Genomic DNA, 17,451 nt, shown 5'->3' with positions numbered 1-17,451 from the left:
GACAAACAGGGATGCCCCGGGTATAAAATGAAACGCCTCTGTAGCTTGGAGAAAGCTAAAAACTGTATACCGCTATTCGCCTATTATCATTATTAAGTTACCCATTTAGTAAAGTTGTATACAGCAAATGTGTTTAAATGCTGTATTTGATAAGATCAGGCAAAATGCACCACAGCCATCAGGGTATTTAACAATAACGTTACAAGATACCGCTTAGCATTATCTGTCCGCCATGATGATGCTCACATATTAGCTAGCACACACATCTGTTCAGTTTCTCCGTCGGCCGCCGAAATCCAATAAACAGCTACACAGAACCGTAGTGACACTTACCAGTCCTTCAATCTGGATCTGTTTGACAGGAGAGTCCAACGTACCGCCTGTAGAAGCCATTACAGTGGTAGGTGCCGAACCAGACTCTTTACGAGTAGCCATAGCGAAGCCGATACACGCGGAAAAAGGGAGGATAGCCTTCAATGACGGACGTTTCCGGTAAATGTGCGTCCGTTTTCCTGCTCGTATAGAAACAAGTCAAGTATCTAGTTCCTCCTTTAGCTACAACCATTGTGCGTTTAAACTACTTTTTCTTTTTGTACTAAATATAACGTATTTGATTCGTTTGTATTCTAGAAATGCGTCAATGGCTGTAATCAAAACACTCATCCACTCCTTAACTGCGCTTCTACTGAATGAACTGTGAACCTGCACTTCGCCCTACAACAACCACTTCAATTATTTCCCCAAGATTACTGGCAATTCTTTATACACATAAAGAATGGAAACCCCTTTCTGCAGTACTGTACCACCATTTGCCTCTGTAGATAAAACCTGTGGTTAAATGGTGGTTTAAATTACTGCCCACGAGTCATGTTATCAAATAGAGCCAGGTTAAAAGTTCCTCCCTTTCCTCCAATTTAATATCATCTTCATATCCAGCCCAACCCTTATCAAGAAATGCAGAATAAATAATACCCTATTACCAAGTACTTAAAACACTTTATTTCAAATCTTTACAGATGTATCACAACTAGAAGTTACCCGAAGACTAAAAAGGTGGGATACTGAATTTAACTGTAACAAGTACATTACCTAGTTACATGATGCAAAAAAGGTGAATAAGCATTAACGTAAAAAGGTACAAAAAATATTACATAAAACTTAATTGATAAACTGCCTGAATTATACATCCGAAACATGATATTTAATGCCAGGTAAGATTTACCAATTTTTTTTTTGACAGATTAATTTTGTTTATGAAAGAACAAGTGCAACAAGAACAAGGTGGGAGAGGTTACACTTCTGAGCAATAACAGTACCTTTTCCAAAACATGTACAGAGTCAATACGGGATTCCAAGTGAAAATATGGGGGTCTTTATCTAAAATCTGCAGTATTTCAGATGTGAGGGGCAATGGTACAAAACATATGGAATGAGCAGACAATGGAAACTTACAAAACAAAATTAAGCAAAGCTTACAAATTGGTGACTGAAAAAGGTTGCTTTATAAATATAATTGTTAAACATTCTTCCTCACTCCGTTTGAACCAAATGAATACTGCATGTAGTACAGTAAAATCCTTTTTTAAAAAGTTTCCAACCCTTTCCCCACTATTCCCTTCCCCTCCCAAGAAAAACAAAAAAAGGGCTGACAGGAAAACAAAATAAAAAGGCAGAAAAGTTGAGTAATTAAAAAAGTATGTCTGTTGCAAGCAGAGTGTTTGTCTGTTCTTCCAACGTCTAAATAAGGTGGAATCTTGGTCCAGCAGTGGCGATGATGTCGCTGTAGGGCTCAGTCTGGGTGACCTCGATGGCTTGCTGCTTCTTGAGGACCAGGAAACTGTAAAACTTGGCGGCTGCCTGCTTCTTATTGTTGTTCCGGCACAATTCCAGCAGGCTGATGGAGTCTGCACCAGTCTTAGCCATGACGCGCTATGGGGACAGAGGCATGAAGTGTCAGTCAAATTCTCATTTGAGCCGCAGTGATTGATAATAAAACATTAAAAAACTTGTCTCCCCTGCTTTTATCAAAAAAGAAAAAAGAAACAGCTTTTCTGATTTAAAATCATAAAAAACTAATTTTGTATATATGGCATATGGAGATGTCTTGTTTAAATCTTCTAAACCACAATAAAGCTGCAAACATTATAAAACAATAAAAAAATTTTTTAAAAAAAACCCGAAACTATTGTGCGACAACTTTTTCAGCCTACTTAAAATCTGGTTTCAAAATAGCTACTGAGTGCAGTAATAGCTTTGGTTATACCTGGAGACCGTGCAGCATCTGCTGGGTTCTCTTGTTCCATCTCTTCTCCTCCTGATCCTGGTCTCCAGCTTGACCTTCCTCTTCCTGAGCACCACAGACACCAAGTCATCAGCATCAATTGGCACAAACACAAACTGCACATGCATACAATCAACAAAATAATGATTCACTAAGGACTACCACCAACTTCAAATTTTCTAGTGTACCAGAGAAATCTATTTTCCCCCCATACCTCCTCTTCATCACTTTCATCCTTCTTGTCTTTGCTTTTCTCCCCAAGCAGGTCCAGCTCAGGGACGAGCTGGGTGAGGCTGAGGCTGGTCTCCTCTGGGGGCAGATCCACCTGAGGCAGGTCTAACCTCTGGGACACGACAGAGCGGTCAGCCACCTGTTGCTGCTGCTGCTGCTCCAAGGAAGCCATCTGAAAGAGGTAAAGCAGGATTTAACTGTCAGGGCCAAGTTCGGAGACAGAGTAGTCAACTCAATCAGGTTTCCTGTTTCTCCTGTTAAATTACTGAATGCGTCTTCAAGATTACTGATTCAGATCATGCTTAATACCAACATCCCTCTCTAGTGTAATAGTTCCATTAGATACAACTTTAGATCAATGTGACCTGATTTCCAGTGCTTTGCCAAAGAAAAATTAAATGTAGTTGACAAGTACTCACAGGAAGAGTGCCCTCTTTGTCGAGGGTCTTGCGTTTGACACCGCGGGGGGTGGATGGAGGAGGCATGACTGTCTCATCCAGGGTTGTCCTGCTGCCCTCCATTGCAGAGGCTGCAAGCATACTGGGCTCCTCCATGATAGTCTGGTCTGTGGGTCACATAAGAGGTTGATATTGTTAACATAATTTAAAAGAAATGTGATGTAAACACAGATTTATTCAGTAACCGATGGTGTCTCAGTTAAGTTTTGTGCCACCTCTTCCAGTCTTCTACAATGAGATATGAACTCCTCTCTTCGCTTCCAGCAAGTCTTACCAATAACATCTCTGTGCTGACCCAAGACCTCCTCGCGAGGCACCTCAGGGTTCTCAAGCTCCTTGAGGAACTCATCCAGACTGTCTGCTTCACCCCCCTTTCTCCTTTTCCTCAGCTCGTCTGGCACCAGAGGCGTCAGGCAGCGTGTGAACATCTGACATAAGAGAAAACAATTAAACTTTGAGGGAAGGTTTATTTTTAAAAAGTCAAAACTTTATACAAAGTAAGTGGTGCAATAAAAATGTAGCAACTGTTAAGGAGAACAGATGCAAGACAAAAAGAAAGGAAGTCTAATAAATTATGCACCAACACGTTTTCCAATCGGTATTCTGGAGGGGTACGGTGTGGGTGTGAAAGGATAGGGAAAAGCGACAGACAATACCAATCACGTCCTCCACCTTCTGTTCCTTCATTCATCTCATTTTAAAATCCCACAACCTGAACTGAATGTCAATGAAAGATTCAATATTAAGAATCTACTCTCTCCTCTTCCATTAAACAGTGTCTGACCTACTTGGAGAATTAGACCTCCGGTGTGGCTTGCTCATTACCGTTGCCCGAGTATATATATTGCTTCTAAGTGACTTCAGACAGACAGCTGACAGCTTCAGTGTGTTGTCAAATAGTTATAAGTGAACATGTGTATATTTATTCTAGAACATGCACATATTTATGATAGGCATTTGTTACCTTGAGCAGCCTTGCATTCCACAGAGGCTGAGCAGGCAGAGAGAAAAGCTTCTCCACGCCTCCAGTCTCCTTCCACATCATGAGCTTCTTAGTGGGAGGGGCGAGGTCCAGGGTGGTGACAATGTCCGAGTAGTCGGACAGCTGGGCCCTGATGGTCTTACTGTCCAGCTCTTTCACGCTGTCCACAATCAGCTTCCTCTTACGCTTTGCCTTGGTCTCTTTCACTGGACACATGAAGAAGAAAAAAAGGTTTGTTATGTCTCAATCAATAAGAGGGTAACATTTTCAAATGTATGCCATGGTTGTCCAATGATGTCAAGTCTACGGGCATTGATAATACATTTTATCCCAGTGCTGCTCATTTAATAAAATCAGAGATATTTGTGGTACTGTTACCTTTATAGAAAATGAATAGCAAAGTCTCAACTGGTTGACCAAATTCCTAGCCTTGAGCATTGAATATGCACAGTAAAATGTGTGTAGGCACCAAGGGCGTAGATTTGGGTAGGGAAGCTAGGGACACGTCCCTACCAATATTCAGCCGCTACTGTGTAGTCACCATCAATACAACCGCTGTCCGTAGTGTTTAGTCAATGATTATGGCACACAAAGGGTTAAATGTCGGTCTCTGCTAGAAGTCCCGCCTCTAACCTAAATATCGCTCCCTGATCGGCTGCCGGTTTCTCACTAACTTACATGTGATTGGCTGCCCCCGCTGTCACTCCTTCTGCTTGTAAAAGCTACATGCAACCTGCTAGTTGGACCGGGCGAGAGGCAGTGCATGTTATCTGTGAGTGTAAGTTGTCAACATGTCCGGCATTTGTTCTTCCTGGGTCACGTCAGCTAGACAGATTTTAATATCAGTGGTGTCACATTACATTTGTGTTTATGTATGTTTGCGTGCGTGTACGTGTGTGCGTGCTTCTGTGCTGTATAGGATTTGAAGGATGTCAAAGAAAAGAAAACTGGATAGAAGAGACTTCTTTAGTAGTCAAATTGTAAGTTACTTCAAGGGTGTATAGGTAGAGGCTCAACAGTACAGATATTGAATAAAGGGATACACTTTTTTAAAGTTATTTTTAATTCTTATTTTCATGTATTTGTGTAGAAGTGAGCATCGGTTTAAAAACACAAATGAAGAAACTTTGTGGTGGAAATACAATAAAACCTCACATTCTAGATGATCATGTGATTTTATAATTATAAAATATAATTAATTAATATTAAGTAATATTAATATTTAGTAAAAACCTTTTTGCTCAGGCAATAACTGTACCATCAAGCTCTATGATCATTGTATCCCTAATGTATCTGTTCATGTCATGCATCAACATATTTTTGTAAGGTGACAGACAGCCGAGCGGCTGGAGGAGACGGAGGAGAGGCCAGATTAGGTAGAGGAAGAGAGGCTGGAGGAGGTAGAGAAGGAGAGGCTGGAGCAGATGAAGGAAGAGAGGCTGGAGGAGATAGAGGAGGAAAAGCTGAAAGAGAGGCTGGAAATTCACAGGTGAGGTTAAAATTTATGATGGATATATTAGTCATGAGATTCAGCACTGTGACAAATGTTAGTGTGATGATGATCTGAATAGCAATGCTTCACCCATGTGGCTTTAAAAACTCTTCGAAGTTGCCTCCTTGTCTTTCATTAGTTGCTTTAACCTGTAACATCTGCATGACGTGAAATTATGATTGCTAATGTGAAAAAAGCACTTTTGTGTCCCCACCAATCTCAAAATCAAACCTACCCCCTTGGTAGGCACCATCTGCTATGATTTTGTGCCTTTACTCTTTCCTAAAATTTAAAGTAGCGAATGGTAAATTTGAAAAGACTTGTGTTCTATGACGAAAAAGTGAGAAGGGCTTACCAGTGATGTCAATAGGCTCCAAGGCAAAGGCCTCCTCCTCATTGTGAACCAGAGTAGTCTGTTCAGTCTGGTCAGCCATTGCTGGCAGTGGCTCTGCTGGGCCGGAGTCTGGGCTGTCTGGACCAGCTACGCACACAAAAAGAAAATGAATTCCCCTTAAAACAGGCAAAAAATGACACAATGCACACTTACAAGCACTCGAGACCATTTTCCACATGTAAATGTATTCAATACAAATAGGGCAACTCCATTAACAATTAATGAATAGGAAGAATCTAAATTTTCTGTTTCATATATTTGCAAAAACACCAAAGAACTTTGCTTTACTTACGTGACTGTAGGTTGTCAAAGTCGTCCTCATCGTCTCCATGATCTGGAGGCATCATGACACTTTCTGTGATGGCTGGAGGGTCATCAAAAATACCACCTCCATCTTCAGAGCTCAGTAGCTTATCAACTGGAAAGTAGGATATAGGGTTAACATGACAATCACTCTTCATCACTTTATCAAAAATGTAGCACAGAACAATGGCAACAGTAGTCACTTCTATGCTGAGACAAATAAAATAATTCAAAGCGCTCACCCAGCATCCCCCCATCAGTGTTGCCCATGGAGCCATCCCCAAAATCGTCATATTCCATGTGGTTGGACTTGTCAGGGAGATTAGCTGGACCAGGCTCAGTCTCGAGCAAAAGGTTAGAGGCTGTAGCACCGTGCATGATATCCTCCTCAAATGTGCTGGCATCACGCATCATCTCCCGGTCATCCATACCAAAGTCAGCTGAAGAGCAAAGCAACTTATCATTATATATAATCAGGAAAATGACTGTTTAACATAACTCCATTATTCTGAAATCATTTACGGTTATATGTATAACCTAGACCATCTGAAGTAATTATTTCAGTATATGTTCACAATGAGATTCATATTGACATTGGGTTATTTTTTTATCTGCTCATACATATGTGTACAAGTGTACATCAGTATGTATAGTGTCCTACCAAAGTCATTGTCCTGCAGGAGGCTGAGGTTGCCAACATCTTCCCTCATTGTGATCTCTTCTACTCTGCTCTGGTTCAGAGTGAACTGCTGGGCAACATCTATGTCACTGTTTGAGGAAAATACAGAAAACGACATAAGGTATGGGTGCAAACAACAGCTGGTGTTTGACTGACACAACTGAACTGAACTGAACTGAACTGAACCAGAACAATACATCAGACAATGTTACGGGTCTCACCATACAGACCAATCAATCTTCCAACTTATGAAAGTGTTTCAAACAAAAAATTATGGGATGACATAAAAGTAGTACATTTAGTGAACTTACTCCAGATCAGGTAGTGGCTGGTCGAAGTCGTGAAACTCTTCGGGTAAGGTGATAGCATTGTAGGCTGCCTCTCTGTTCTCCTCGGGTAGATCCACCACACCTGAATAATAAGTAGTAATGTTGTTGTAACACACAGTTATACTACGTGACTCTATGCCTCAGATAAAACAACCATACCACAGCAACACTTTAAGAAAAAAAATGTTTGAGTGGTTCATCTTACAATGTCATAACCCTGCTGGTTATCTATGGAAAACAACTGGACCCTTCCCTCCTACAGCTCTTTAGTTTTGCTCCTAGCCTACTGACAATTTCATTGAAGAAAACTGCACAATCTCCTTTAATACGAAGGAAAATTACACAGAGTACTTTGCTACATTACGAATTTGGCTTGTCTTTTCTCCTTACCTGGCCTAAAAGCCATTTTGATCTTGATGAAGGCTTCATTACAGTCAGCAAGCAGGTACTTGGCCTTCCTGTGGTAGATTCTCACCACCCCAAGGAGCAAGTGGCCTGATGTACGCAATGCCATCTTCACCTAGGAGAAAAGAGGTCAGAGAAAAGGGAACAGATATCATAACTGTCAGAGTCTTGTTTAAAGGGAAAATGTATTTTCTTCTTTCTTGAAAGTAAGACTAAACTGCATTATCATTGCATACAGACATTGTACTGCAATACAGTTGTTTACAGTTAAGGCAAATAGACAGTGAAATAAACCCTTTAATGAAGACATAGCAATGTGTCCTTTAATCAGAAAGCACTGAGTTCTGCTCTAATGTGTGTCCATTTGTTATTCTCTTCTGTGATTAAAAGTATACATTACTGCATTACTTGATTGTTTTAATTATTGGGAGGGAAAATGAAGACAGGACTAAACAATGTAACAACTGTGGATCTGAGCATGACTCAAGTCTGCACAGTGAGAACACAACCTGCTGCAAGACCACCAGAAAGCAGAGACTGCACTTCTGTATTCTTACCTTGGGTGAAATGATGCTCTCCACACTGCTCTCCAAGTTGCATTCAAACACATGGGCCTTGGTCAGCTTCTTGTCCCAGTGGGCCGCTAGCCAGATCTTGGCCAGCGGCCCACGTTTGCTGAGGACAAAGTGGGCGTAGAACATTGCCCTGGTTCCCCTGGCTCACACACTCACACTGTGGTATGGTTTACCTAGAACACATAAGATATTAGTTTAAGTATAAGGAGAAGACACTCTGAAAAAGGGGTACCAAAATGGATGATTAAACTATCAGCAAAGCATCATCCAAATAAAGTGTAAACCCTATCCCTGACGATTAATGACATGGGATCGATTCGTTAACAACGCTGATGTAGCAAGATTGTTACATTGAATCAATGCTTTTGAATTAGAGGCCCACTGATATATGGGTTGGACAACATTGGCCTGTCACAGGTACATCAGTATCAGCATTTATGTTGTCTGATATACTTTGATATTATGCATTTATCTTCTTTCTGAGTTTCTAATGCAGAAAAAGATGCTCCTACTCCTAGTGAAGATAACCGTTTCTGTGCACTGATGCAATTTCAGACAATGAAGATTCATGTTAAATTGTAAACTATCCTCCTTACATTACATATATTTGTCACAGGTGTTTCATTATTACATTTCATGGATGAATACAAAAACGTGTGAATACCGATTGAACAATATCTTAAATTCGAGTATTAGCCCGGCTCTATATTTAAATTACACTTGGATATGTTTATCCAAGTTCTGATTTTTTTTTTTTTTTTTACTATGTCATGGTCCAACTTTCCAGGGACCAGTGAGTGGTCAATCCTGCTGATGCAACACTGATCAGAATAGCCAGGCATTCGAACTTGTGACTGATCTGTAACAATGCAGCGATTATCAGTTGATCAAGGAAAGATATCACCAAGACGCAGATTTGTTTAAATCAATATTTGGATAAGTTTGGGTTTCAGCAACTACTAGCCTGAGAATCATCGCACAGGATGAGGGTGTGTTGTCTCTCAAAGAAACTTTTAACAGTTAACTCACGCTAACGTTAGCTAGCTTAATCATACGATGGAGGCTTACTAGCTTACCTATAACGCTGACCATCAAAACAACACAGCTCCGTCAAAGCACTTTCCCATCTTCATTTGCTTAATGGACAACGATCGTTAATATTATTCATTGTAAAATACCAACGCACGGCATGATAATCAGAAAATGTGGTTTTATCAAAACAAGCGCTGACTTCACTCAAGTTCCGCCTATTTCCCAGTCAGGGAGGCAAACGTTGGAAATCCACATGTCTGCTCTTCTCTTACTCTACTTAATCCAACCATTCATTCTTAAATAGCAGTTACATAACCAAGCGATAAGTTAAAGTTATGAATTTACTTAATATTGCATAATACGTTAAAAGCGCCAAGGGGGTGGTCAACGCCAGTAAATAGTCGGCGCCATCAAGTGGGACGAACTAAATTAGCCGCCAGCTAACTACAAAAGGAGCAATGAGATCGTATGCTGTGCGTTTATTTTGAACATGTTTACACCGTTGTAACTTCACCGAAGTAGAATTATAGCGTTTCTCAACGGCGGACAAAAAAACAACTCGCCCATGAAAAGAAAGCAAAGCACACGGTAACGAGGCGCCCATCTCATACTCATACTTTTTTCCCTCTACCAGCAGAACTGTATCGTTAGCTGGTGGCTAACGGCTCATCGTACAATGAAGGCCGCGTCAAATGAACACAAACGTGCATGCTGATTTCGCCTCTTAAAACACACAAAACAGCGCGCAAATATTCCCTCTGCAGACGCACTTACCGACAGTACCCCTTCTAGAGTGAAAGTCCAATAATTATGTTATTTCTCCCAGCAAATTCTCCCCTGTTGTACTCATTAAAACAGCCAAGATGGCGCCAGTCGCCTTCCTCCCGCTCACCGCTGTCCTTTTAAAATCGGCAGGATGTTTACAGTCAAAAATGGCGGAGGAGGAGTCTGCTGAGGAGGCCAGCGCTGACGGACAGCCCGCCGTGAGCACCGAGCGCAGATAGGGGGCGCTGTGGCACAGTGTTCACCAGACACACCGGCTGATAGATTAATGTAATATTATAAAAATACAGTGTTGTGTTTAACAGAGTACGCATTCAAGGGATGATGAATCCAATACATTTGTTTTAATATCAATATTATATTGTTGTTATATAATACTCCTTTTAGTTTTATTGGAGGGTTCACCTCTTCCTGAGATTGCTGTGTGCACTCTGGGTATTGCATTTAAAAATAATAATAATAATAATGATTGTATGCCTGCTTTCCCCAAATGTCCCATCTGGACCCTAATCTTTTAAAAACAGGTCCCATGTTGTAACACTGGTTATGACATTGGCCTACTGTGACTCACATCTGTGCGTCAAGGGAGTGGCTTAAACAAACTATGGTCTCCCACGTTTTGCCATATCATAGCAGGGAAACACAGGTGCAATCAATAACTCGAGTTTCATTTACATGTCTCAGGTACGGGGCATTGCTGTTGTGCATGCCGCCTAACTGACCTGCCTTACTGGATTTAAGCACAATGTGAAGAGAAACATTTAATAGGATTCACAGTATTAACATGAGGAGATAGCTCTGAAACTACCAGCTTAACAGAGTCAGTTCTGTGAACAGAGTAACTAACAGGGAACTGGATCCACGCAGACTGCAGACAACAATCTCCATACAGTATGTTAGATACAGAGATGAAGAGAAACATGCCTCACAGAGATACTAACTCATCGACAATCCAATTGCAAAATTGGTATGCAGTAAAGCCGATTTGTCTCATAGGCTACAGCATCTGTTGCAAGAGAACTGCTGCCAGTTGAGCATGTTTATGATTTACTAGCAGCAGGGCTCCATGTCACTGTAGTAGGAAGGCTGGTAGATAGCCGAGGCTCCCACAGCAGAGTAAGATGACATTTAGTTCTTACAATCAGCTGTGTTTGAGTCTGGATTTGTCAAATCAGTCAGTGTAAGCATAGCTGGATATCTGCAGTGGCAATGTAGATGGAAAACAAGGTAAAGTCACAGGAGGCACTTGAGCTGAGTGATAATGCATCATAATAACATGATAATAACACTGGCAGTAAGTGGAGAAATAATTCACTAAATGCATTTAATGTGTGCAAATATGCTCCAAAATCAATCAGATGAACGTTCTTATGCACAAACAGGCTCATTGTGAGCTTTAATGAATTATTGCTGTAGGCCAAATTACTAAACAGGATTCCTCTATTAAAAGCCAACAGATGTAAATGAGACAATAATGAATTTTAAGCGGAGTTCAATTTTAAATTGGGAGGAGACTTTCAGTGTGCATCACCAATTTACATATGATCACATTAAATCAGTCTCCTTTGTGTAAGTCCTGTGCAGCATACACAGAACTAGACATATGACTCATTTTAACACTGCACAGCCATGTCTGGATGGTGACACAGTTTTAGAATGCCATCTGTTAAGATATTTTTTTTTCCAGATAGCTGATTGCTCTCTGCTGTTATCATGTGACGGATTCATCCAAACAGCCTCTAAAGCTGAGCTACTTTGTTGATGTACAAGTTGTGAGTCACAAAGTCTGAACACCTGTTTATCTCAGCATACCAAAAACAGGGGCATATTATTATCTAAACAGCTGTATGACATTTTTTATTGAAGCATTTTTATGTGCACACACAAACACGCTGGGAAAATATGTGGGCTAAAAGCAGTGACAGATTTTTTATCTGATGGAGGAATTAGATTCCTTTAATCCTGTGAAATGAATTGTTTCTGGCTAATGGTGCCATAATGTGTAATCTTAACGTATTCAATTATGTCGCCACGGGAAGCCCCTTCTCCACTTCTGTAATGAAACTGCTTCTCTTTGCAGCGGTGTTTGGAAATTACTGCACATGTCTTAAAATTCTATGGAAGAAGATACTCTCACCTTTTATGCGTCATTCTCATTCAAAGTGTAATTAGTTATTAATTAGTGGCGGATTTCTTTTTATTTCTCATCATCTTTCTTGTCCCCTTGATCCTTATTGTACATGGATATGAGTTTCCCTCCTAAATATGCGGTGATGCTCTAAACTCCATTCCAGCATACAACTGGGCAACTTGTGGTCAGAAAAATCATCCATCAAATGGTGTTTTTGGTTGCAATGTGAGAAAGAGACAGGAGCCACCATAGTGACACAATTCTTCAGATACCATGGCAACAAGGCTACAAATTTAATCTATAAGAGAGTGTTACACCACTGACAGCAAGGGGAGGATATTTGTCAAACTTGGCCTCAAGTCACAGTATTTAATCCATCGGTAGGGTAGAGCTCCGACTGCATGCATGCTGTGTCCCATCTCCACTACAGATACACATCTCATCAGTGGGATTAAGAGACTAACTGATTTGCATACCATTAAATCATACAAGCAGACTTTTGGCATTGGATGTGCCCAACAGCGCATGGTTCTTAAAAAAAAAAAAAAAAAAAAAAAAACTACTTTTTTCCACTGTCTCCAACAGTGCAACGAACTACACATCTGGATCTCCCTTCTTCCTGTTTTTGGTCCTCACAGCATTCTGAGTGGATGCGGTTTTAGCATAACTCTCCGATTGCTTTCCTCTTTGGTGTGTCACTAGATAATTCATCCAGTGCAGGCACTCGTCCAGCTTTAACACACTGCATATCTTTTGGCTTTAAGAGTTTAGCCCAGTTTGGTGTTGGAGTGCGTTTTGAGGGTAGAAATCTCTCCTGTAGCTGTTGCTCCAGCTGAGTTGGCAGCTCTCATGCACCATGGGATCATCCTGGATAGATGCTGTTATTTATGCAGCGTGTCTAAACCAATCATCCTGACACAGATTTATGTAAACACAGCAGTTTCTTGGCAAAGGATGAGGTTCGCACACACATACACACACACACACAGGGAGGAAGCTAAAGGTATTATTTAGTTTGGCTCTCCCTCAGTGGATGCAGCGCATAAACCAAACGCGCAAAATGTGTTTGGGAAGCCTGAAAATGGGTTGCCTGCAGGTCAGAGAGGAAGAGGGATGACCAGGTGAAACAGAAAAAAGGAACTTTGCTTCATGCTTACCCAGAGGAGTGTGTCTTTGCAGCATACTGTAGATTTTAGGAATGTACTTGACATGAATATAAAACACAGAGACAAGTCATTTTATATCAAACATTTTATTTACTGATTTTTTTTTTGTTTGTTTTATTTTTATAAAATTATTTTACAAAATTGTGATTTTTCCTCCATCTTTCCATTTTAATCTCTATAAAATTAGGTCTGCAGTTAGGGAAGACAGGGAAGGAACCACGCAGAGATTCAGTCGAGGAAAAATCCTGTCTGATAAATACTGTGTATGGGACAATTACGAGTGTGTTACATGTATTACTATACTTGTGACAACCTGAAAGAGGGGCCCTCTATTGGGTCCTCACAAGTATGGTGATACACGGCAGAACATGAGAAAAAGAAGTTCCTACAACAAAAAGGCAGGAATTTCAGTATCAAATGTGCGGTGATAAATCTTTGTAGCATTCCAGTGTTAAACAATGTTATTTTAGGGAGCCGTTACTGGATACTGATAAAGAAAGCAAACAATAACCGACAATGAAATGAAAAGGTTTTTTCCCCCCCATCTGCCTGAAAACAGGTTAAGTGTATTTCTTCTGAAGGCACATCAATATATAACCCCCTGCCCTCTGAAACAACATACGGAAGGAGAAAAGAAAAAGAGAGAGAAAATGTCATCTTAAATATTGCACCAAGTTCATTTCTGAAATGTGATTTATGTTTACAACCATATTCAGTTGTCTTGATAGCGCTGTGTTTAGTAATACTAGGATTGTTTATTTGCCGTCAAGCTGATAGCACATTCTCAGAAGTGTAAAATACCATGCAGCACCCTTCTCTGTTGAGTCTCTCACCCATACAATCTTTCCTTCCTCCCCCCCTCTCTTGCACACATCTTTCTTATACAGACAAGATATACTTGTAATGATTCAAAATATATGGAAATGCATGGCATTCCTCATATCAAATTAAAAAATATAAAAACAAAATCATATATGATCAATTGGCACATATTGGGCGTGGAGGGTACAGAACGGTTTTGTCTTCCACAAAAATGAAGGTGACGCTACCAAAGGAGGCGTCAGGGCAGGTGTGGTCAGGTTTCTATAGAAATGCTGCTGGCTTCACAGGGATACTACATGGACAGATAAACTTTGTGTCGATGATGCACAGTGATTAAAAAAAAAAAAACAGGTGCACATTCCAGATTCATCGCATTATGTTTTCAGGTGACCTGGTGTGAGATATCAATGCAAAACTAACATGAAGCATGATTGTTAAAGGAACCAAACAGTTTGAGATTGTTTAGGTCAATTAGCCAACTGTTCCATCTGCAAGAACCCAATTCCATGTTCCACTGACAGTTGGCATTCATTACAGATGTGCAGTGAATAAGATGGGTGTCGAACATATGGAACATACTTGGACATCTGCAGTTGTTTCTAGAATGTGGCCCAAGCACAACCGCTCATTGCCAATTTGAATCTCTCAGAGATAAACGTGGTTATCTGTGATTATCAGAGATACAAATTGGCATTCTGCAAATATACTGGAGAGTGAAAGGCTGCTAATTACATGCATTTATGTTGGAAAAATACAGAAAATGAGAATAATTACATAATAGATCATATCACCCAAAAACTGCTGATTTCAACCCTTTGCTTTTCAACAACTTTTCAGTCTGGTCACATTTGTCCATAACAAGTGGAAGAAATAAAGCAATTCATTTAGTATGAGGCCAACTGTGATGGCATCAAGCACTGTTTGATGCGGTCAGATTAAAGCACTGTTAGTCCATGTTACTTGTGAGCCTCGCCTACTGCCAAACTTGTCACTGGACAAAAGGAAATTGGGTCTTGTGCACAGAGACAACAACCATACATAAATATCTCCTGCTAACAAAGCCAACAAAGATCCATTTTCATGTTTTACACAGTGGTTTGTGTTTCAAACAGACCACTGGTTAGCTCAACTGGCAATTCCTAAGAACTGCCACCGTTCTTTAGGCCAGAAGACATTCAAGTTCCAATTCTAACTAGTTGTATAAGCCCACAGAATGAAAAAAAAGGACACATGCAGATGACTTAAAATGGCTAACTCCATTGAATTTTGTTCGGTTCCTGTGGATTTCCATTCCCACATAACAAATTAAGTGAAGTCTTACTAGTTGTGTCAGGTTGTTATGGTTTAACAAGGACAAAATGTTCAGAATGGCACCATATGACAACTGTGTTCGTCACTTGACTATCAAACTTTGAGCCAGTAATGTGAATGCTGACCTGAAGGATTTACTATGAGATCCAATATCAATCAATTTTAAAGTAAATCGCAAATTTAAAAATGAAACAAAAAACACAGAAAGCAGCAACATCATTGTCATTTCCCCCAGACACCCAGAACCCAACGCCATTAGATAAACTTTAGGCACTGTGAATGTCAACGATCAGAACTTGTCTGTGGTCGAGGAGCTGTCATTCCTCTCTTTACCCGCCCTGCCATTGGTTTGAATTAAGACAATACAGAGAGAGTAGTGCTGGCCATTCATTCATGGTATATAAAAAAAAAAAAATAGCTAAACACAATCCAAAATAGTGTTATCCTCTTCATAGACATAATTACCAATAATATTCTGTCAGCAAAAAAACTTTGAGGAACCTGTGCAGTGTACAGAGTGGGTCAGAGTCAGGAGTGATTTGCCACTGTTGGGACACTGAAGCAGCAAGCTATGATTTCCAATTCCATGACTTTGTCCACTTATGTTCGAAGTGAAGCAGTCTTTAAGCCCTCAGGTGTCTGTCAGTTGGTGGTTGTCAGGGTATGTATGCATCAGAGAAAGGTTGGAGAGGATAAATGATGGAGACCAACGAATGTGGTGTCCTCCACATCTGTTCTAGTTTCTTTTCCTCCTGTACCCGATCTCATGTGCTCTCCCACTGATCCATCCATGCGATAACGGAAAGACTCAAGAGTTTCTCTACATGTACGCCCCCTCGCTCTGCCTTTGTTGTGTCCAGGGAGCGGGGGGGCTCTGGAGGGTTATAGCCTCTCAATATCCCTGTACTTCTTCCGCAGTATGGACACCTGGTCTTTGAACAGGACTGGGTCCAGCCTCATCTGAGAGTGGACCAGGGGCATGGTGCCAAACCAGCTGGCAAACTTGTTCATGCAGGTCTGACGCTGGGCAAAATGGTCTGGGTCGGCCCAGCGAGACGCCCGGGAGCTCTGGGGATGAGAGGTGGCGAGAGGACAAGGAGAGAAAGCGGGAGTGCATGGAAGAGAGCGAGAGACCGACAAAATGAATAATGCATCATAAATAAGTCTGACCTTTCAGAGCCTATTGTAATTATTCATGAGTTTTTTTATTTATTGAAGGCCATACTGCAGGAAAACTCATTTCAATTCAAATTTACAAAAGACTAATGGTCAGTTTAATAGCTAACACTATTAGGGTTTAAGTGGAAAAATGTGTCTAAAGGCCACCAGGCTCTTCAATAATCAGGAAAAACATGGGTCACTGACTGTTGAACACTAAGCATCATTTTGAAAAATTAATTAAAATGTGCTCTTTTAAACTGTCAACGCCTGATGTTGAACTGTAAAATAGGAGCAGGCTGAATTTGTGGGAAGAGCAGAATCCCTTTGCTGGATATTGCTGGTATAAGGGGTGTTTCCTCCTAAACAGAAAGTCTGAATAGCTTCCTCATACGGACACAATGTGAGTCTAGTTATTACAGGAAATGTTCCTGAACATAAGCTCCTATTACACATTTAGTCTATGTGTCAAGTTGCCATTCAAATTTGCCATTCCCTTCACACATCAATTCAGTGGAAACAGGGAAACAGCTTTTACTTGTCATGACCTTTTTACTATACATTGGTCCCTCAATGATAAAACACTGTAAAAGTCAACAGTGCCTGTTCTACCCTCAGGCGTGAAATTACATTAACTAGTTTAACAAGATAAACATTCCACCTCACCTGTCCCATCATGGTCTCCTTGTATTGTTTCTTCTGGGTGACCTTGATAGGTGGTAGTTTAGAGACGGAGGACACCAAAAAATTCATCAGAATGTCCTCGCAGTTTGACATCTGGTCAACCATGGTCTTCAGACTGGCTGGAAGGTAGGTGGTGTACAAATAGTGGTAGTATCTACAGTTGGACATGAGAGAGAGTGAATTGTGTCAGCAATGAACTACATGAAAACAGAATTGGAAAGGAGTGTGATACAGT

General features: G+C 40.6%; 3 protein-coding genes across 3 annotated transcripts in view; all 3 read right to left on the bottom strand.

The window, feature by feature from the left end:
• LOC115567971 (eukaryotic translation initiation factor 3 subunit H) overlaps window positions 1-489 on the bottom strand; it is a 54,735-nt gene extending 54,246 nt beyond the window's left edge. The window contains exon 1 of the mRNA XM_030394943.1: window positions 334-489. Within this exon, the coding sequence (XP_030250803.1) occupies window positions 334-435 (102 nt within the window). The 5' untranslated portion in view covers window positions 436-489. The remainder of the gene's footprint in view (window positions 1-333) is intronic.
• A 487-nt stretch (window positions 490-976) lies between these two features.
• LOC115567674 (double-strand-break repair protein rad21 homolog A-like) lies at window positions 977-10,087 on the bottom strand. The gene is made up of 14 exons (XM_030394493.1): window positions 9,936-10,087; window positions 8,112-8,302; window positions 7,540-7,669; window positions 7,132-7,231; window positions 6,803-6,909; window positions 6,384-6,581; window positions 6,131-6,256; window positions 5,800-5,925; window positions 3,935-4,158; window positions 3,245-3,398; window positions 2,932-3,077; window positions 2,496-2,684; window positions 2,264-2,347; window positions 977-1,929 (listed from the first exon to the last, which is right to left on the bottom strand). Exons 2-14 carry the CDS (start codon window positions 8,253-8,255, stop codon window positions 1,738-1,740), a joined length of 1,920 nt encoding a protein of 639 aa, XP_030250353.1. The 5' UTR covers window positions 8,256-8,302; window positions 9,936-10,087; the 3' UTR covers window positions 977-1,737.
• A 3,224-nt stretch (window positions 10,088-13,311) lies between these two features.
• The window catches only part of LOC115567615 (exostosin-1a-like), a 38,704-nt gene continuing 34,564 nt past the window's right edge, over window positions 13,312-17,451 (bottom strand). The window contains exons 10-11 of the mRNA XM_030394362.1: window positions 17,199-17,370; window positions 13,312-16,442 (exon numbers count right to left, since the gene is read on the bottom strand). Of these exons, the coding sequence (XP_030250222.1) occupies window positions 16,257-16,442; window positions 17,199-17,370 (358 nt within the window). The 3' untranslated portion in view covers window positions 13,312-16,256. The remainder of the gene's footprint in view (window positions 16,443-17,198; window positions 17,371-17,451) is intronic.

This window comes from Sparus aurata, chromosome 17 (assembly GCF_900880675.1).
Source record: "Sparus aurata chromosome 17, fSpaAur1.1, whole genome shotgun sequence".
NCBI classification, from domain to species: domain Eukaryota; kingdom Metazoa; phylum Chordata; class Actinopteri; order Spariformes; family Sparidae; genus Sparus; species Sparus aurata.
Note: the sequence above shows the minus strand (reverse complement) of the source record. Positions and strands in the feature narration are given on the sequence as shown.

Excerpts from the sequence above, each read along its gene's own strand:
- LOC115567674 (XM_030394493.1), bottom strand. The coding sequence starts at position 8,255 with ATGTTCTACGCCCACTTTGTCCTCAGCAAACGTGGGCCGCTGGCCAAG. Across the intron at positions 5,926-6,130 it reads CTTTGACAACCTACAGTCAC|CTGGTCCAGACAGCCCAGAC; the intron begins GTAAGTAAAGCA and ends TTGTGTGCGTAG. Across the intron at positions 3,399-3,934 it reads GGAATGCAAGGCTGCTCAAG|ATGTTCACACGCTGCCTGAC; the intron begins GTAACAAATGCC and ends CTCTTATGTCAG.